Raw genomic sequence first — 22,531 nt, forward strand, 5'->3', positions numbered from 1 at the left:
GGTCTTCTGCATGTCTAATGTTAAGGACCGATGACTTGAGATAATAACTCAGTGGAGAGGTTGTGCATGTGGCTTGCAAAAGATTTATCCTCTTGGCTGATATAGAAAGCTTCCCATTTGCAGGCCACTTGGTGTTTGCTCGGTGTTGGCTCAAGCCAACCAGCCACAGCACCCAGACTCTTAAGAGGAAAGAGCTGTGTCCTTAATGGGGATGAAAAGAACAGCACATTTCAAAAGGGGCAAGTTGATTTTGTATGGAAACAGAGACTCCGGATGCATTTCGACATAATCTCTCAGGAGACGTGATACCAAAATGCCTCTTGCAGGTCATTGCCTGGCCATTTTTCACAATGCAACTTTTGTACAACTTCTGAAATGGGTTGTTCTCACACTGAGCTGGCCCAAATAGTTGCTGGTTTGCATATTTTTAAAAAACTTGATATTCCAGTGGGGTAGAAATTTCTCCTGCGGGGGAAAATTAATTGTGCGAAAAGTCCCTTTTTTGATGATTCTGTTTCCCCCCATCTGTTCCTGCTTTAGTCCTATTCGTTAACCACCCACCCTGCCCCAGCAACAACTTCTTCCTCTTCCTGTAGCAAAGCAATCACCTCATCCAATCAGGACAGAGGATGAGGCATGATGATGTCACCTACTACCAATTAGATTTGGCTATATGATAACACCACAGACGGCAAGTGACAGCCACTGAGAGCATGAGCGAGTGATGGCAATTTAAACAACTATGAGCATTTCTATTTTTGCAAGGAGGGTCCAAAAAACCCACCCAAAGGGACCAGCTTTATATATTTAACTCTGTTAACAATGTTTGCAATATGGTGAGTAGCAGTTATGACCCAGTCCTACTTGCTGGTGTTTTAAGATGCTACCATTTGGACCTGCTGGGAATGAAGCCGTTTCCATGCGCAAACACTCCCTTGTTTCTGATGGAGGAATTTCAGAGGCTGAGAGAGCTGAGATGCCTTGTGAGAGAGAGGCGAGAGGCTGCAGGGGAAGGCCCCACGCTCAGTCTCTGGCTTCTCCAGATAGGGTTGGAGATGTCCCCTGCCTGGAATCCTGGTGACACACTGCCAGTCAGTGTAGGCAATACTGAGCTAGATGGACCAGCGATCTGAATTGGTATAAGGTGGCTTCCTATATTCCTCTCTACACCAATTTGTCTGTCGTGAAGATCTCATGCCCCACAAATCAGAGTCCGCAAAAGCTGTCCCTATGAAACAGGCGTGGGGAACCTTTGGCCCTCCAGATGTTGCTGAACTACAACTCCCATCAGCCCCAGCAATCATGGCCAATGCTTATTTATTACATTTGTTGTTGTTGTTATGTGCCTTCAAGTCGATCACGACTTATGGCCACCCTATGAATCAGTGACCTCCAAGAGCATCTGTCGTGAACCACCCTGTTCAGATCTTGTAAGTTCAGGTCTGTGGCTTCCTTTATGGAATCAATCCATCTCTTGTTTGGCCTTCCTCTTTTTCTACTCCCTGCTGTTTTTCCCAGCATTATTGTCTTTTCTAATGAAACATGTCTTCTCATGATGTGTCCAAAGTATGATAACCTCAGTTTCATCATTTTAGCTTCTAGTGAAAGTTCGGGTTTAATTTGTTCTAACACCTAATTATTTGTCTTTTTCGCGGTCCATGGTATGCGCAAAGCTCTTCTCCAACACCACATTTCAAATGAGTTGATTTTTCTGAATTAGAAAACATAATTCTCGATCTATCAAGATTCAGCTTGATGAGGGATTTCTCTCTCTTTACACGAGTCAGCCTCAGAACTCCTTACAAGAGAATTCGTTTGTAGGCAAGGAATATTTCTCATCCAGCGATGATGGCTGTGAGGCTCAGCAGTTGCACAAACACAACACCGCTCAAGAAGATCCTAGCCCTGGACTTGATTCTTCTGCTTCTGGGACAGAATATAAGGCAACCTTCGCCAGCCAAGAGCCCTCAAGATGTTTTAGACCAGGGGTTCCCAAACTGTGGTCCATGGGCCACCAGTGGCCCATGACCTTCATTCAGATGGTCCGTGACATGTCCGCATTGTCTATTCATATTGCTTTTTTAACTGTATGTGAGAGGTTCTTTCCCTGTACCTGTTATCACCTGCATTTTCCCTCTCTCTACTCAAACTCAGGTGTGCTTGGGATCTGGGTGGATTCTGGAGTGATTTTGGAGTGGATTTTTTATTTTTGGGATTATTCATTATTATTATTATTATTAATTTATCTACTAGATTTATATCCCACCCTTCCTCCCAGTAGGAGCCCAGGGCAGCAAACAAAAGCACTAAAAACCTCTAAAACATCATAAAAACAGACCTCAAAACATATTACAGCAACACTTCCTTAAAAATATATTAAAACAAAACATCTTTAAAAACATCTTTTTTAAAAAAAGCTTTAAAAACATTAAAAGCAATTCCAACACAAACACAGACTGGGAAAAGGTCTCTACTAAAAGGCTTGTTGAAAGAGGAAGGTCTTCAGTAGGCACTGAAAAGATAACAGAGATGGCGCATCTCTAATATTTAATAGCACCAAACTTGTTACCAGCTTCATTTGGATTATCTGTGTCATGTCCAGTTTCAATATTCATACTGATTTTTCAATTGTATTTTATTGCTTCTTTTATTGCTTATATTGCATAGCAATTTGAATTCTAGGGAATGCAAATTCTAATACAGTAAAATGCAATGCAAGAAATACAGGAAGTGATAATACAAACAATATTAATAATCATGCAGCACCTTGCACAGCAGAAGTCATTAAGCAATCCGCCAAGGTCATCAGCAATTTTCAAGTGGTCCGTGGGGGGGGGGGGAGTTTGTGAGCCACGGTTTCAGACTCCAGCTCATGCTGGCTGGGATTGATGGAGGTTGTGGTTCAAAACTTCTGGAGGGCACCAGGTTGCCAAAGGCTGATCTAATGTGTCTGACTGAATTCTGCAAATGCCAGCTTGTTATTTAATCAACAGGCTTTGCGTTCCCTTGCTCACAGGGGAGAAGATTTCATTTGCCAAGACTATGGGCTCTAGCCAATGAAGCTCTGCTCAGAGGAGACCCATTGGAATTGATAGACCTAAAGCCACGTGCATGCATTTCAGTGAGTCTACTCGGAGTATGAGTAGCATTGGCTACAACCCTATGTGGTCAGACAGGAGGGATCATCCAACTGGAGGGTCCTTTACCCCCCCTTCAAATCTTTATTAAAATTGCAGGGGGGGGAAGCAGAGAGAAAAACAGAAAAAAGATATATATATATTTACGGATGCAGCTAGTTCATCTTGTGCATATATTAAAAATATAAAAGGGGGAAAAATGTATCGCCCAAAGCATAAGCATAGTTACACGTATTAAGTCAAAGCAGAGAAAATAATTTGTATGGATACTTAATTCTCCTGATGCAGTTGGTTCCACAAAATAATAACAATTGCCCAGTTTTCTATATATTTATTTATTTGTCTGGGTTTCCCCCCTCTTAAATAATATGTTACTTTTATCAAATTGATGGTGTCCCAACTGGAGAGTCCATACACAGGAAGCTGGCTTATACTGGGTCAGACCACTGGTCCATCTAGCTTAGCAGTGTCTACTCTGACAGGCAGCGGCTCTCCAGAGTTTCAGGCATGGCTCTCTCTCCCAGCTCTACCTGGAGATGCCCTCGGGGATTGAACCCGAGACCTTCTGCATGAAGAGCTGATGCTCCACCACCGAGCTGCAACCCCTTCCCCTAAAATAACGTTGGCCACTGAGCCACTTGTCAGGAGCCCCAGGGGTGCCCTCTGTTTAGGGGCTGGGGAATCCCCGCAACATTTCATTGCATGTCCCACTTGTGTGTCTGTGTGAGGGTAGACACGCGCACACTGCTCTTCTCTGGCTCACTCTTAGGGATTTTAGAGATCCCTGTTATCTCATAACATCTGTGATTACTATATTGCTCGCTTAAATGTGCTTTAAAAGTAAGGTGTGGATGTGAGGCACATTTAAAGTCACATGGCTTCCCCCAAAGAATCCTGGGAACTGTAGCTTGTTAAGGTTCCTGGGAATTGTAGCTCTGTGAAGGGTAAACTACAGTTCCCAGGATTCTTTTTTTGGGGGGGGGGGAAACAGGCACTTTATGTGTGTGTCAAATACATGATGTAGACGTGACCATTGGCGACCCTGTGGGGATGAGAAGTCCTTTTTCCCTCCTCCCACACACACACAACTTTGACACCTCCCACTCCTGGCATGACCTTAACACGACTGCAAGGCCAGAACGGCTGATAGGAACCCTGGACCAGAGGAGTACTGGGGATGCACTGCAACATGCCGCCCTGGGCTCCCACTGGGAGGAAGGGCGGGATATAAATCTAATGAATGAATAAATAAATAAACGTTTTGTTGCAGTTCCCACTTGAGTCTCTGTATATTTGTGTGTGCAGTGAGCAAGAGAGAGAGAGAGAGAATAAAATAGCAGTCTTCTATGCTGTGGTGGCTCCTGCCCATTGTGACTGGTAGGGTGGAAGGCAGGGAGCCCAAACAGTAGGCAGAACCAGAACCAGAGCCAGTGACAGGCGGGAGCCCAGAGCCAATGACAGGCCGAACCAACTACAGTAGGGCCCCACTCATACGGCGGGTTATGTTCCAGACCCCTGCTGAAAAACAGAACTCATTGAATAGAATGGTGCGCGATGCCCGAACAAGCGCCGTATGAGTGGGGCTTTAGTCTAATTGTGTCTAACTGAGACCGCTGCATTAGCGAAGTGGGGCCCTGCTGTAATTCTAGCTTTGTCCCCACCCTCTTCCCTGCTGAGCTCTACAAGCTCATTCTTAGGGATTTCAGGGATCCATGCACCTAGGCCCTGTGGCTCTCACAATACCTGTGATGACTCTATACTCTCTCCCCCCACCTCCCCACCCTGTGCCTGACCCCCGCTATAGATCTCGATGGTTGTTTTACCTTGTCAATGTTTTGTCTATATTTGCTTTGACCCAGATGCCCTGTTTGCCTGCAGCTGTGGGACTCATTCGCCCCCCCTTCTCTCCTATCAACAATAATTAGCCTTGTAAGACTAATGGAAGAAATCGTGTCTAATTACCTTGCTGAAGGCCCAATTATACTATTAACATTCGCAGGCTAGAAGCTAACGATGAGGAGAGCCTTTCATTTGCATAGCATTAAGCTAATTGAGCTGGAAGCTGTAGGCCAGAGCAATAGTTGTGGCAGGGGGAGTGCTGGCAGGGGTAGCATTACAGAACGGATAAGGATGTCCAGACCGGGACAATTAATCTGACAGTTTTATTAATTAACGGCTATCTGATTACCTAGGAGGAATAGCATTTGGCAGCCTTTTGGAAGCGGGGGGGGGAGGGCAGGGGAAAACAGGCTCACCTCTCTCTTCCCGCCCAATGCAAGAGTCTGCCCTGTGGCTGATATATTATGGTGCAATTTATGGGTCATAAACCAGAGCTGCCTCGTTGTAGAAGGCTTGTCTGCAAACTTTGGAGCAGATGGTTTTCATCCCTATCTCAGGGGTTGGGCAGTTTTTATATCAGTGTGATGATTTTTCTTGGGGGGGGGGAAGGGGAGAGCAGGGATCACACTTAGATATAGCATGACTGAATAATCTTAATAGATAATCATACCCAAACGTGCCCACTTGGCTGCTTCAATCTGCAGAACTGGACTGTTATGGATACCACATAATATTTGCTCCACACTTGTGAGAAATCAACCTTTTAGCATGGCAGCACCTACCCTTTGGAACTCCCTGCCTCTTGACATCAGGCCAGCGCCTTCACTGTACTCTTTCTGGTGCCTGCTTAAAACATTTTTGTTTAGGCATGCCTAGTCAGACATGTAGAAAGTTGTTTTCATCTCTTTCTAGCTTACGGTTGATTTCAATTATCTTTTGAAGGTTTTTTAAAATACCTGTTATTAACTTTTATTGATAATTTTAATGGTCATCCCCCCCTCAACTGCTTATTATTTATTTATTGCATTTATAGCCCACCTTTTCTCCAAAGAGGTCAAGGGGTGTACATGGCTCTCCCCCTCTTCATTTAATCATAACAACTCTGTGAGGTAGGTTAGGCTGAGAGGCAGTGACTGGCCCAAGGTCACACCTAGTGAGATTCATGGCTGAGCAGGGATTTGAACCCTGGTCTCCCAGGTCCTAGTCCGACACTCTACCCACTACACCACAGTGGCTCTTCTTAGAAGTTTTGTTACAGTCAAGCAGTATATAAATTTTATTTAAAAATGAAATGAAATGAAATCAAAATAATTATTCTTATTCTAATTATCTAATAATAGATAAAATTCTGTTTGCTGTTGAAAAGGGGGCTGGCTGTTTTAATTGTTTTGCTTTATTATTATATATTGATTAAGAAATGAGTTGATTTTCTTTTGTCCAATTTATTATGTTTAAAAATAAGGTTGATGTTTTTTAACTTGATTTTTATTGATTTTTTTATTGAAGCCTAGGGGCTATTTTGTTCAGCCTACTATGTTTGCTATGATTTTTCTTGTATTTTTTGTAGTTCATTTTTATATGCAATGTTTATACTAAATGTTGACACTAAAGAGGATGCCCTGTTCAGTCCTCAATTGTATTTTATAGACTGTGTAATTTTTGTTGTTGTATCTGCTGTTTAAGATGTTTACCTTGTGTTGTACACTGCTTAGAGTTTCATTTAAACATAAGCAGTATATAAATTGCCTAAATAAATAAATCATCCTCTTGTACGGTGCCTTCAGGTTGCATGCCACTTTACCACCCCCACAGAACAGCACGGCTAGATGCAAGATACTTCTTGGACATGTACAAGAATTGGGGGCTTCTGTTTACGCTAGGATACTGTTTTGCACGCAAATAACGCAGGAATCCGAGATTACTCAGGGCAGTGTTAACTTGGGCAGATGCGGCAGCAGTGCCTACCGTTGCCAGGAAGCCCTTGAGCAAGGGCAGAAGATGCTAGATGGCCAGAGAACAGATGGATTTTTCCTGTTGAACTAGGGGTGATTTGGCGTCCAAAGGAGAGGTCTGGCAACACTGCATGCCACTCCCTACCAGAACCACCTCTAGCCATGAAGTGTGACGAAGAGATCTTCCCTCTCTGTTTCTGGGGAAGGGGTGTACCTCAGTGGTAGAGCACCTGCTTTGCATGCAGAAGGTCCCAGATACAATCCCTGATGGCATCTCCAGGTAGAACCTTGCCTGAAACCCTGGAGAACTGCTCCCAGTCAGAGTAGACAATACAAAGCTAGATGAACCAACGGGATAAGGCAGCTGCCTCAGTTCCTAATTGAAGGGCACCCAGATAGGGTCACAGAAGGAATCAGTTCACAGCCTGAGCGGCTGCCTTTATGCAAGCAAAGTCCCATCTCTTCTAACACTACTTCTTCCATGGATTAAGATTCCTCTCAGCCAACAGAGTCAGGCTTTGTGCTTTTATTCCCAAAGTTCCCGGGAGCTGGCCGGGTTCAAAGGTAATGTACATTTTTGATGTCTTTGCTTCAAAAGCAATTGCTCCACGGCTCTCCAAAGGCAGATAGCAGACGTAGTAACAGACTTTCTTAAACTAAGTTTTAACCCTTCAAGAAGCAAGAACGACCTTTCCACATTTACTCAGAATAATAATATTCACCAGTTTCCCCACCCACCCTCTCCTCCCACACAAACACAAACACTGGAAATAAATAGTCAAATGTCAATAGCTTGGAAATAATAGGACAGCTTTATTTTCTCTCATATCTTTTTTTACCTCCCTCATTTACTATGTGCCTCGGTCCCACGCCATGCAAAAGTCCCTGACCTTCCTGGTCTCCATCTTAAAACCCAGAAGAACGGTGTTAGTTTAAAAAGATCAAATTGTTATTGCATCACATTGTTTTTCCCAGCTACAGGGCTGGGGGATAATATTTATTTCTTAACTCAGTTTCCAATGCCTAGGAGTTTCCATTTCTGCATTTCAGCAAGGCCGGAGCAATTATTGTACGAGTGGAACATTCGGCCTCAACCTCAATGAGCAGCTGATTGCCGGTGGCCTTCGCCACTCAATCCGGCCGGTCATTTTGACTGGGATCCAAAGAGCCACAGGCACAAGATCGGATGCTGCTCTGAAGAATCTCCGGACATTCAGAAGCTGTTTTTCAAGTGGGGTGGGGGTGCGGCGCAAGGAACTGCAGTGGGAAAACTGCCTCCCAGAAAGCCTGGCGCATCCCCAGGAGGATCACAATGCATGTCTCTTTGGACCATGGCCTTTGGCGTTATTGCAAAAAGTGAAAGTGCAGTTGGAGCGACTAACAAGTCAAAATAATAATAATAATAACAGCAGTAGCTGGACAACCACAGGGTACACCTCCCAATCCCTGGATCATCCTGTTCTAGCCAATAATACTGGCTGCAGTTCCTTGAATTCCTGATTTGCATTATTAGATGCAGCAATGCTTTTCTGTAACGTTCATGTGAGTTTTTAGATATATATTGCAATTATTTTGCGTTCCGCGGCTGAATTTTTGTTTTGCATATGATTCCTTTTTGTTGCCATTGAACTGATGTACACTGTTTTAGAGATTTACGGCTCAACCACCTTGCTTAAAAATTTGGATTGTTATTATTAGCAGCAGCAGCTGTATTGAACGTGGAATTTGTATTTTTAATAAAATACATTTTTTGTTAAAATGTAAACCACTGAGAGATCTCTTGAAACAGAAAGCAGTATACAAGTCAAATAAATAAATATCAAGGGGATTGGAGAGAGGATACTTAAAAACATCTGTGCACCCCCACCCCACTCTTCCAAGGCCCTCCCTTGGCTGCCATTGCCTTGAGGGGAGCAGATGTTAGCTTGGGCAAAGTGAGCAAAAAGATCCAACAACTGAGCATGACCCTGGCACTTTATTCCAGGGAGGGGCTTTCACTACCCCACAGCCACTACTGTGGGCTCCGTGACCCAGAAAGACCAACAGGAAAGCTGGGGAGAGGACATGAACCACCACAATGTCCCTGTTCCCCCCAAACCCATTGCCCCTGAGAGTTCGAAGGGCTGGGAGTCATCAACCATCTGTTTAGTAACAACATGAAGGATATGGAGGTTGCTCTGACCTTTTCTTTAAAAAATGATAATATTTTCACTGTGAGTCAGTAAATACAGTTGGAATCTTCCTCCTGATACCCCCAAAATGTCTTGGCCGTGCCTGTCTTTGACAAAAATGAAAATGGACTGCCTTCCAGTCGATCCCGACTTATGGCGACCCTACAAATAGGGTTTTCATGGTAAGCGGTATTCAGAGGGGGTTTACCATTGCCTCCCTCTGAGGCTAGTCCTCCCCAGCTGGCTAGGGCCTGCTCAGCTTGCCACAGCTGCACAAGCCAGCCCCTTCCTTGTCCGCAACGGCCAGCTGGGGGGCAACTGGGCTCCTTGGGACTCTGCAGCTTGCCCACGGCTGCACAGGTGGCAGGGCACGTAACCCCCGAGCCACTCCCGGTGGGGGAGATCTTTAGCTGGCCCTTGCACCCAGGAGCCACAAGCAGGGATTTGAACTCACAGACTCTGGACTCCCAGCCAGGCTCTCCTCCTCACTGTGCTATACCAGCAGCCTAGGCCTGTCTTTGACAACCACCATTCAATTCAGTTTGCATGTAAAGGCGGACCCACCCAATTCGCACTTGCCAAAACAACATGAGAACCAAATCACAGCCATCCTTCGAAATTCACACTCCTCCGGATTTTGCAGCGGTTCTCTAGACAAGCAATATATGCAGAAATGTATACACTGGGGTAAATGGTGCATAAAAGTGCATATATTCATGAAAATAGCACACAAAAATGCACTATATTAGGGGAAACCGATGGGGAAAATGCATTTATTAGACCAATATGTGTACGTCTGGAGAAATTTGCACTAAAACAGTGATTAAGTTTCATGAGGAATATAATTGCAAACTAATGTGGAAATACGGAGAACTGAACTCAAGATGGGAAAAATGAGAAACCAAAACTGACAGATTTGCCCATCCTGACTGGGGTGTACAATTTTGCGCATACATTTCAGATTTCTCCTTGGAAATGGGTTGGAATTGGGAACTCTGGCTGTCAGACCCAGCTCCTGCCGAATCAGGACGCAATGAACAAGACAGTGCTGGGAGGATCCAGGCGGAGAAGAAGCAGAGTCAAGAATACAGAGCCAATGCATACGGGAGCAAGCCACGAATGGCTGAGAGTATTTTTAGTCATGCAGGGATGACTGACCTGTGGCCCTCCAGATGCTGCTGGAATACAACTCCCATCGTCCCTGACCACTGGCCATGCCAGCTGCGGCTGATGAGAACTGGAGTCCAGCAACATCATCTGGACAGCCACAAGTTTCTCCGTCCCTGGGGTACAGGTTGCACCCTGTGCGGGGCAACGTTCTGTGAAGTACAAAATCCAGTGGAGAGCCGTGTTCCTTTCTGCACCACAACTGTCTGGTCATTTGGTCATAGGAAATCATCCAGATCAGATTCCTCAAACATTAATGCCTGACACCCCTCAGGCCCCAGGTTCAGAGTTTGCTGTGGACTTGTCCTGATTCAGATTAATCCAAAGAAATTAACCTTTGGAACAGAACATTCTGTATCACATTGCTCATCCCCACAAGAAAGGCAGGTTTTTTAACAGTTGGATTTCCTTCTACCTAACCTGCCTAAATTCCTTGCCTCCTTTCACCACTGATATGTGCACACTGCCCTTTACAAAGCAAGCATGCAGCATGACAAACAACCCAGGATTTTAAATTTATTCAAGTGTTAATTAATCCAGTCAAAAAAATAATACAGCAGATTCCCAGAATATCCACACACACAAACATACACAAACCTCACATCAGAGCACTCCTGTGGCCTTTCGACTTTGGACTCCACAACTTCCCTCGTTAACTCAGTGGGATCTTAATTAAGTCACGTACCTTCATCTCCACATTCCTTTCGATTGGCCACAGAAGGCAGCAGGTAAATGTTAAGAGGGGGAAAGAACAGCAGATTTGAAGTTGGGTGATCTTTAACCAAAATCTTTCTTCCAACAGAAACGGGAGCATCCACGGAATACATATTCAGCGATAAGTATTCCAGCCCACGTCTGGCAAACTCGCAGATAACGGCACCATGCGAAGGTCACCGGGGTTCTATTAGCTCAATTAATAGAGGAGTAAGACAGGGCTAATACCGAGCTCTTCAAATGGCTAAAAAATAGAGCTGGTAGTAATAGAGTTATTAACTTCTCTCAGCCATTGAATTTTGCGGCTGGTTCAAACTCCATCTCCTAGTTCAAGCCTCCATTAATAGGCTGTTTATTATCCCTAATCCAACCTGAAAATCAGATGCTAAAATAAGAAGGTCTAAATAATGACCAAAGGATTGGGGGGGGGGGAGCATGATGGGAGAGAAATTATTTAGATTCCTAAAGCTTTTTTTTTTTGTACTTAAATTTAAAACACTTGTCCTAAGTCTAGTTTTAGAAAAGTGGAGCATTTTTCTCCCTTACCAACAAGGCAAGAAAAGGGAAAGGGTGTCTAGGGGTGGATGGGTGAAGAAGTGATGTCGTTGGAGAGAACCACTACCACCTTTTAATACTGGTTCAGGAAGCTAAACACAGGAATACACATGTTGCATTTTATTGGAATCAGATGTGGTGCTAGTAGTTGGTCAGGCACTGGCCGAGGGCTCCAAGAGCTTGGAAGGGCTGCTCACCAGTTGCACCACTGCCACTGCAGGACTCGCTTTTCAGTGACAATGTCACTTTTGAACAAAAGCCAAGCTCAGCTCCCATCCACGGTCTCTACCCGCTATTTTAAGTTACTCAAAATGTATGGTCCCGGCCCACAGATTTATGAAATAGACGGATTTCACAAGTTGCTGCCAGCACTGAGGTGAGATTTCAACTGGTCAGCTTCTGTGCGTGGAAGGGAAGGGAGCGCCATCTTGTCCGGGCCAGCTCAATCATTAGGCCTAGTAGCCAACACGGTGCCTTCCGGACATTGTGGAACTACAACTCCCATCATCCCTGACCACTGACTATGTTGGAAGAGGCTGATGGGAGTTGCAGCCCAACAACATCTGGGCGATACCACATTGGCTACCCCTGCGTTAAGCAGAATGAGATAGCTGCAAATGTGAATCGGGCTGGCCTTGCCTCTTGCCCTTTGCCTCAGGCAGCAAAATGCCTTGGGCCGCTCTTGGACATTAGTCCACAAGATCCAGCATCTCATTTTCCAAAACGGCCAGGCAGACGCTTCCAGGACACTCACAAGCAGCTCTCCTTTGCTACTGCAACCCAGCAGTTGGTATTCAGTGGGAGGGATGGACAAAGCTATCCATTGTGGTTTCTCTCTGTTTCTCATTTTTCCAGTCTTAGTTCAGTCCTCTACATTTCTGCAACAAATTGCTATTTTTTAAAAAAGAAAAGTCCTCATCAAAATTCATCAACGTTTTAGTGCAAATTTCTCCTAATCAACATATTTTTGTATGCTGTCTTGACTAATACAAACATTTTTGCAAAGCAAGTTTATTTATTTATTTAATTTATATCCCTCCCTTCCTCCAGGCAGGAGCCCAATTCTCCTTAATTTTCCTTAATGTAATGCATTTTTGTCTGCTACGCATTACTTGGCTACAGAACTGCATTGCAAAATTCAGAGAAGCCAGAATTTCCAAGGATGGCTGAATTTCGGTTTGTGCATTGTTTCATAAAAGTGTGCATTTGGTAAGTTCTCCTCTAAATGCAAACTGAATCAAATTTCTCCCCCATCTTGATATTCAGTGGTACGCTGGTTCTGCATATGGATGTTCCATTCCATTATCATGCTTGACACCCTGATCCTTCATGCATTTGTTTAATTGCTGTTTCAAGTCCTCTGGGTAGGCGGACATCACCATGTATTGCAGTGAATTCCATAACTTTAAAATTACGTCATCAGGTGAAAAAGTGCTTCCTTATTTGCAGTGGAGACGGATAGCTCCGAAGTCAGTGGGGCAGTGAATCCGTTCCAGGTTTTAGTCCAAACTTTCAATGAGCTGTCCAGGGTGCTGAAGCATAATCTCAAAAACAGGTTCAGCGCCTTGGACAGCTCCTTGAAATTTCAGACTGAAACCCACAGCAGATTCACTGTCCCACTGACACAAAAGCCACCAGTCTCTTCTATTGCTTATTTGTCTGTCAAAATGTCCTGCACCGGCCTGTTGTTCTTCATCTTCCTTTAGGGCCCAATACTGATTTAAACAAAATCTAATACCTTTTGCTGGTGGTGCGAAATAAATTATTTCTCTCTTTGCTTTAAGGGCAGATCTCTGGGTGCTGTTCCTGAAGCTGCAAGGGATCTTTCTTTTTTATTATTGCATATTAAGATACTTTATAGACCAATTTGTTTCTTGTAGCTGGGGGAGGGGTGTGCTCCCCCTCCACCCTCTCAAATAACTTGATTTTTCATTCTTTCCTGCCATCAATCACTGGGTTTCTTTTCTCTCCCTTTCCATAAGACGGCGGAGCCAAGAGACTGATGCTGCTCAACGGTATATAATTCAGTATTATTTGCACCGGGTTTATGAGATGGAAGTCAGATAAAACATAGTATTTGAACACTAGAACCATTTATTACTTCTAAGAAACAGACTTACAAGTTGATGTCCTGGCAATAATTCTGCCTTTTGATCAGCCAGAGAGGTCTACTCGGAGCTCCAGGCACGGAGTAACAGAACTTTCTGCCAATAACTTTGTTTACCGATGTGATGGGGGTTTTAATAATAAAACTTGATATATATGTAAATTTATTTTAATCTAATTTCATCAGCCAGAGCCCACCTAAAAATGAGGAGGTGGAAGGGGAGATGCAATTGGTTCAGGCTGTGATTTATACCTTGCTGCTTCCGCTGCCAGACTGATTTCCAAGTGCTAATTCTATCTGGGTTTACTTCCCCTCCTGCCCTTGATGTCAGAATCACACTCCATTGCAGACCGTGTGTTTTACTACCTGCGCCACAAGCAAATGATTTATGGCCCAGCTTCCACCGATTGTTTCCCTCTGGCCCAGTGCATGCCGACAGCTGCCTTGTGGGGAAGGCGTTGGCCCCAGAATCAAATCAGCTCCTCAGTCCCCTAAAATTGTCCCCTAATGAAAGCCAAATCCAGCACTCAGTCAAACACACACAAACATCTCCCATCAGAATTAAAGGGAAGGGCCATAGCTCAGTGGTAGAGCCTCTGCTTTGCATGCAGAAGGTCCCAGGTTCAATCCCTGGCAGTATTTCCAGGCAGGAGATCCCTGCCTTAAATCCTGGACAGCTTCTGCCAGTCAGTGTAGACAATACTGAGCTAAATGGACCAATGGTCTGGCTCAGTGATAAGACAGCTTTTCATGTTCCCAGTTGTGCCCTTGCTACCACTAGCAGCTCTCCTGGAAGGGGCTGTAGCTCAGTGGCAAGAGCATCTGCTTTGCATGCAGAAGGTCCCAGGCTCAATCCCCAATGGCATCTCCAGTCAGGCTGGGTGGAAATCCCATCTGAAATCCTGCCAGTCAGTGGAGACAATACTGAGCGAGATAAATCAATGGTTTTCCTACGTTCATCAGGACCATCTATAGCTCAACGGCAGTGCAGGATTTTATGATCTGTTCGCCTTGAACCCTTCAACAATAGACATATTCTGCACTAACTAAAGCTTCCAAACCGTTTTCAAAGGCGGACCCACAAAAAGCGCACTGCAGTAGTCAACCTTGCTGTGTCAAGGCTATTTTGAGGTGTGGGGAGTGAGGAAGCATAGGCTATGGGGACTGTTCACACATGGGGGAGCCACACAAATGCCAACCGTTGCCTCTTGCAGGCCGTGAGGGAACAAATGGTGTTCTGCATGTTACTCGTGCCCTCTATGTACCTGAAGAAAGTGCCTTTGTTACCTGTTCGGGTGAATATCTGCCCGCTTCATCAGCTTTGCCTGGTCTTCGTCCCTTGGGAAGCCGTGGAGGACCCAGCCTCGGAGATGGCAGTCCAGCCTGTTCAGACGCTCCGAGAGGAGCTTTACGACAATGTTGTCGGCGACTGGAACAAAAGATATGGGGGTGGGGTGGACACATTGTGAGTTGATATCGGCGAAACAAATGCTGTGTACACACACCATCCATCCATTTCTATTTACAGTCAACTGACCACAAATTCATACGGTTAAATGCACAAATGCATAACAAAATGCATATTAATGCAGGCTAGGGAAAAATACACAAAAATATAGAAATACAGATCGGTTAGTATAACCAGATAATCATGAATTTTGAACTATTTGAGCCCTCAAGTAAAATATGATCATTTTACTCTAGGGAACAGCCTAGAAAAGGATTATATAGCAGGATGTATTAGGGCTTTTCTAGCACTTGATAATAATTGCATTTAAAAACAACATGTAGAATAGACTCAACCTCCACATTGTTACACCATAATTTAAATCACCCCCCCCAAATCCTGGGAACTGTAGTTTAGCCCTCAGAGAGCTACAGTTCCCAACACCCCAAATGAACCACAGCTGTCAAACCGCACCAGTGGTAGGGGAAGCCATGAGCCTCTTAAATCTGACAAAGCTTGCAGGGGTGGGAAACTTTTTTGGGTCTGTGGGCCGGATCCTTTTGAGGATCGGCCTCCTGGGCCAAATCTGACAAGAGGGCAGGGCTGCCCACCTGTCAATCACATACCACCATTATGACACATGAGAGGGGATTAAATCTTGCTGCCTTAGCTGTGCAATCCTGTTCCCTGCTGGAAACAGGGCATGCAGGCAATGCAGGATTAAACCCTGTCCTCCCGCCCATCTGCTGACTAGGAATGGGTGACCAATTCGATTCAGTTAGTATTTAAAGCTGCATTTATCAAATTTGCATTTTTCAAAATAATATGGGAACTAAAAAGAGGCCATCCTTCAAAATGTGCACCTATCCGAATTGTGCGATGAAGTTCTCCAACCAAGCACTGTTTACAAAAATGCATAAATTAGAGGAAACTGTGCCCAAAATGAATATATTGGTGAAAATAACATAGAAAAATGCATTATCTTAGGATAATATACTGCTAGCAAAAAATGTGCGCATTAGTCAAAACTGCATACAAAAATTTATTTATTAGGAGAAATTAACATAAAAATGCTGAAGAATTTTCATGATGATTTTTTTTAAATTAGCTAATTGCTGCAGAAATGTGGAGAACTGAATTTAAGATTAGAAAAATGAGAACCGTATAGAACCAAAATTGACAGATTGTTCCATCCTTACCGCTGACATCACCAGTGATGTCAATGGATGGGCGTGGTTGGGGGAAATGGCCTTTGGGGCAAAATTGGAGGTTCCTGATCACTGGCATGGGGCCTCAGAGTGGAAAGAGTTCTTTCAAGAAAAAATAAAAGGAAGGATCTCCCTTAAAAACAAAAATCAGAGATTGCGCTCATCTCAGGAATTTGGTCGCTAGCCTCCCCAGCGTCCTGTAGTTCAACAGAAGCTCTGGGAAAATGTCACAAAGTAGCTTCTCCTATGAGAAGGTTTTTTCTCAAGTCTGGAAGATCTGGCAGCCAGGGAGGCTGCAAAGTGCAGGAAAAAAATCTTTAATGGAAAGAGAAAAAACTCACCCTTGCAGCCCACCCAATATAATCAATATAATCAATATAATAAATTCAGCTCAAACCCACCCACCCCATCAAAGAAATATTATAACACCATGAGCATAAGGCCAAACAAACAGAAGCCACTTTCACAGGGGAAGAAATATTTCGTGAATTTGGAGGCCAGCTCTGCTCAAAACAGCTGCTTTAACGCTGTAGCGTCTCAGCAGGTTTTCAAAAAGCCAGGATGAAGAGAAGAAATCGACATTACTTCAATTTCCGTGTGATTAAAACGAATGAGTAGGTAGTACATGAGGTAGATCTCCTTCTCATTCACATGGGGCTTCCCTGAGGTTGTCAGGAAAATCGGCTAGTCTCTGTAATTGCCATTAGGGCAGAGTAAAAAAGCTAGCCCTGAATCTCTCGGCCTCAAGTGTACAACCAGCTAGCAAAGTTGAGTTCAGAATCCTTCTGATGAAGCCGTCAATCCGTATGCTTTAAGGGGATTATGACGCACGAGGATTTCAAACCATCAAGTTCCCTTTCATCCTAAACGTGTTTGAGTTTTCAACCTCTGTCTCAGAGCTGGGGGGAAATGAATCTCTACAGAGAGGCTTTTGGTCTTTGGAGAAGACCAAAGATATATTTCCAGAGGAGAAAGTCCAATGGCTGGGTATGTTTGAAGGGGGGGGGGACTGTTCATCGGGGTGGTCTTGTAGAAGTGTGTACAGCTGATGAGCCCAGCAAGATCACGGCTTGCAGAGAACCCCAAAATGCTTGAGTCTAACGGTGCTAAAAAGCTGCCCATTGATTATAACCCTTAAAGTGAACTCTTGATTGTGCACTGGCAAGGAAGGCTTGCTCTCACCCCCAGTCAGCTGACTGGCAGTGGGAGCAACCCAGCTGGGACTAGCTGTGCCAGTGGAACAGCCAGTCCCAGAGAACTTGAAGTCAGCACCTATCTGCTGATTGGCACTGACTCCAAGCTCTGCTTTCTGCTGGGATCAGCTGTGCTAAGGAGTTTCCCATGGGGAGCTCGGCGGCGCAGCTGATCTCAGCAAGCTTGCTCATGTCACCAGTCAGCTCACTGGCAGTGATAGCAAGCTTTTCTGCATTGGCAGCCACATCTCCACCTTCCCCCACATCTGACAGCACATATGAAGGCTCCAGACCCCTGGGTCAGAATGCTGAACTGGGACTTGGGGGAGCAGCACCGCACCAGGGAGAGTGCTCCACAAACTGGGAACCACCACTGAGAAGGCTCTGACACAGGTCAGCCTCCAGTGGTGGCACCACCAACAAGGCCTCACCTGCCAATCGTAAGGTCCAAGATGGTTGATATACACATTTTTGCAAACAACTGGAGTGTTGGACTAGGACCTGGGAGACCAGTATTCAAATCCCCCACTCAGCCATGAAGCTCACTGGGTAACCTTGGACCAGTCACTGCCTCTGAGCCTCACCTACCCACAGGGTAGTTGTGAGGATAAAATGGAGAGAGGGAGAAGAACCACATACACCACCTTAAGCTCCTTGGAGAAAAGGCGGGATATAAATTTAGGGCTGTATCCAATTAAATCCTATTCAGAGAAGACCCACTGAAATTAACAGATAAATGGATCTGAGTGGAACATGCACTGGAAACAACCTTTGGTAATATCAATAAGAATAATTTCTGAAGGGTGCCGTTTGTCCAACTTTAAGCTCTTGCCCAATTTCTCTGTAAGCCAGCAATCTAGATGTGCATCTCTCCTCTCTATGCGTTCCTTCTGTTGTTTGTTTATTTTATCCCTCTCTTTCTCATACAGAGCCCGGAACAGCTAACAACGTTAAAAATAAAGTTAAAAACACCATCTACTGTCAAAATACGACAGCAACAGCACATCGTCCTCTGCTCCTGTCGCGTTCCAAAGGCCTGCAGAAATAGGTGGGTCCTCTGCTGTGCCACCTGAGCAAATATAAACCAGCAACTATCTAGGCCAGAAAAAGCCAACCTCCCGGAGCAGCCTTTGCCAACCTGGTACCCTCTAGACTTCATGAGAACGTAAGAGTTGTGCTGGGTCAGCATCTTGTTCTCACAGCGGCCAACCAGATGCCCCAGTTGGAAGCCCACCAAGAGGGCCTGAGCTCAACAGCACTCTCCCCACTTGTGATTTCCAGCAACTGGTATACTGGAGGGAATAGCCATCAGGGCTAGTAGCCACTGAATTTCAGAAGATAAAAAGAGCCCTACTCAATCAGAGCAAAGGTCCATCTGGTCCAGCATCCTGTTCTTGCAACGGCCAGATGCCTATGGGGAAGCCTGCAAGCAGGACCTGAGCACAATAGTGCTGTCCTCACTTGTGATTCCCAGCAACTGGTATTTAGGGTTGTACTACCTCCAACAGTGGATTCAGAACATAGCCACTGTGGCTAGTAGCCATTGATAGCCTTATCCTCCACGAATTTGCCTAATCTTTGTTTAAAACAGCGATTCCCAACATGGGCAGTAGCACCCCCCTGGGGGGCGTTACAGCCTTTCAGGGGGGCGTTGGCGTGACTACAAACTTTAGGGGGGCATTTGGGTTCATTAGGGGGGTGTTGACATTTGGCGGTCTAATGTGACAGTTGAAGCATTTAAGTTTAATTTTATTTAATACACAAATCATTAATTTTTAAACTGTTTTGTCCCCAGTTAGAATGTATTTAATAGTCTCAATTCATGGAAATAACACTATAAATAGTGTGTGCTCTTTAGTAAAGAAATTCTGAATAATGGCCAGTGTCATATCAAGGAATAGGGATATTAGCCACGCCCTGGCACTAGGTAATGTTCAGATGCTGTCTTGAGGGATGTTGGAACCAATCACGAGAGAGTGTTTGATAAGCTGGGTGTATTGGTGGAGGGCGCATTCTTCCAATGGATGAGTGCCGTGTGCAAATGGGTGACGCACAGTCAGTTATTTGCTGGTTTTCTTCAGGAATGGGACACACTCGCTACCTGTTGTTTCTGTGATGTTTAAATGAACTTGTTTAACGAAATAATGCCGGAAAACTGAATGAGTTTGTTGTTAAGTAACACAATGTATTCTATTGGTTCATACCGTGTGGACTTAATTAGTTTTTGCTTATGTTTTTAGGATTTGTGAAATAAGAAACAACTCCTATATCTGCAATTTGTTTCTTGCATGTAACTATGTATGTATATTAATAATACATACTAAGAATTCAATGTGTAATCTAAGTGCAATAAAAGGCATGATAAGAACAATCAGTAATAATAATTGAAAATACCTTTTATGCATTACTCATATTTTAAGGGAAGAATAGGAAGCATTGGCATATACTTAATCTGAGGGGGGCGTTGAGCACAAAAAGATTTTGCAAATCTTTGTTGGGTCAAAAAAGGTTGGGTAACGCTGGTTTAAAGCCATCCAACAACTTCTTATCAGCTCCAGCCAAACATCTGAAGGGCAACTCTATTTTTTATTTGCTTATTTTGCATGCTCTCTTTTTCTGCTAGTCTTTGAAAGGGTCAAAGAGTTATGGAAATACTGCTGTGTCCCACCCCTGGGGATTTCATCCAGGTATTGCCTCCTATATACTCACAAATACTCACAGTCTTTAGGACTAGAAACTTGTGAAGTGTCTGAAGATGCTGAATTTTGCATCCAATATTACGTGCTCCACTTGCTTGATGCAACAGCAAAATGCTTGCACAGCCCTCCTAACAACATGGTGAAATCTGAAATAGTCTTCTAAGCTTCTCAAGCAGCACCTAAAAATCTTCCAGGGACATGGAGTATTTTTCCAGATCTACTTTTTGTTGTTGTTTAAAGCACTCCATGTCCTAAAATTAAAAACATGGATCTGCAACAGATGCAAAACTTCCAAAATCCACATGCTTCACACTTAACACCTCTCTGATTTGAAGTTTTCTGAACCAAATATCTTTTCCTCCTTAAAATAAAAAGAAACAGCTACTGACATATATTGACCTACACTCTAAACCTATAAATCCTGGATATCCAATAGCCATGCAACGGCATTGAGATACAAAACTTCCAAAATTCACATGCTTCATGCTCAACATCTCTCTGATTTGAAGCTTTCTTGAGTATCTTTTCCTCCTTAAAATAAAAAGCAGCAGCCTCTGACATATATTGACCTACACTCTAAACCTATAAATCCTTGATGTCCAAGAGGCATACAGCAGCGTTCTTGGGAGGGAGGCCAGGGAGCGTTGGTTCTATGCAGGTGAAAGTTTGAAGGTTCTTTGATAGTGCTGGCCACTTACCTTTTCCCCTCCTTCCCCCATTAGGCCTAAGCTTTCCAAAATTAATTCAGATGCCTGAGGGTTGATCTCGGGATTTGACAGTTAACATCTTGCCCTGAATATTAGCTACCGCCAACAGCTACTTTCCCTGGATCCGCCTGTCATCCCTAAATTCAGCAAAGCATGAGAGCAGAATACCACATTATCCCACAAAGGTCAAATTGGTTTAATATTATTTGAGTCCTCCAGGGAAACCCTCGGTTTTCCTGCTGACCATGACATTCGCAGGAGTTATTTCTTTCTGTTAGCAAATGGTTTCAGGGGGGATATTCTATTGGTTACAGTCTGTGGCCAATGCAGTCCAACAAAACTGGCCAAGAACTGGGTTCTGACCTTTGTTGGAGCAACATCTGCTACACATGGGAGCTGTCCCAGGTTCTGAATAACCTGATCCTGACTTGTCGTCTAGAAACATGCTCTATGCTACAGGTACCTGCTGTCCTCCTCCCAGTTTGATCTTCTCAGGCTTTGACCAGTGCCCTGTGGGCAACTGGCCCAAAGTAAAGGCAGCAGAACACATATTCAGCCGATTGGATGCCTCTCCACTGCTGCACCATGATGGATTCAGCTTTTGTAATGCTGACATAAATGCTCACAAAACAATACTTGTGACAGGCTGGCAGGAGCTGAACTTCACATGTGGTGGCAGATGAGTGATGAGTGGTCCACAGACTGGCTGGTGCATAATTTCCCCATGGCTCCCATGCACTAAACTGTGGTGGCTATTCAGGAGTATGCTCTTTCTAGACCAGCCATTTTTCCATTTTCAGAGAAAATGTAAGAGTAGTTGCATCTGGTTGGCCACTGTGAAAACACGATGCTGGACTGGATGGGCCCATTGGCCTGATCCAGCAGCCAGGCTCTTCTTATGGTCTTAAGAGCCCTGCTGGATCAGACCAAAGCATCGCCAGGTAGGGCTGGAACAGAGATCCTGTCTGAAACCCAGGACAGCCACTGCCAGTCAGTGTAGACAATACGGAGAATAATGGACCAATGGTCTGAATTGGTATCAGGAAGCTTCCCACATTCCCAATGAGCTCCTGAAAAATCAATTTCAACACAATGGGCGTCCTCAGGGAAGAGACTTAGGATCTCCATAAGGAAGCAGGCCTCACACTTGGAAACGTCTTGGGCTGGACCCCTAGTCTTCATCCTTATAAGATCCCAATCTGCAACAGGAGATTCAGTTACTGTCTGAACCTATGTTCCTCCCCCTTTCTCCTCTTAAAAAAAAGTAAACCAACAATTACAACCTTTACAGAGCGTGCTGGATCAGACTAGCAGCCCATCTAGTCCGGCATCCTGTTATCGCAGTGGCCAGCCAAACACTCTAAAGGGAAGCCCACAGGCAGGACCTGAGCACTAGTTCCTTACAAGTGAAATTCTGAGGGGTTTTTTTAAATTAAACCTTAAATTAAATCAAGTAGGGCTACCAGGGAGACCGCGATAAAATTGCTTTGGAGTTATGTGTATGTAGTGCTTTTTTTGGTAAATTAAAAAAAATGAGGTGCCAGTACTCATATATTAATAAAAGTGCTGTGGGTAACAGCACATAGTGTCTGCAAAAAAAAAAAGAGGTGCTCTGAACCATTGAGTACTCTCACC

General features: G+C 44.4%; 1 protein-coding gene across 5 annotated transcripts in view; it reads right to left on the reverse strand.

Moving 5' to 3' along the window:
* The window catches only part of AK8 (adenylate kinase 8), a 94,992-nt gene that overhangs the window by 18,386 nt on the left and 54,075 nt on the right, over positions 1-22,531 (reverse strand). For all 5 annotated transcript variants that reach the window (XM_061604222.1, XM_061604221.1, XM_061604220.1 and 2 more), the window contains one exon: positions 14,930-15,071. In XM_061604222.1, the coding sequence (XP_061460206.1) occupies positions 14,930-15,071 (142 nt within the window). The remainder of the gene's footprint in view (positions 1-14,929; positions 15,072-22,531) is intronic.

Source organism: Rhineura floridana, chromosome 20 (genome assembly GCF_030035675.1).
Source record: "Rhineura floridana isolate rRhiFlo1 chromosome 20, rRhiFlo1.hap2, whole genome shotgun sequence".
NCBI classification, from domain to species: domain Eukaryota; kingdom Metazoa; phylum Chordata; class Lepidosauria; order Squamata; family Rhineuridae; genus Rhineura; species Rhineura floridana.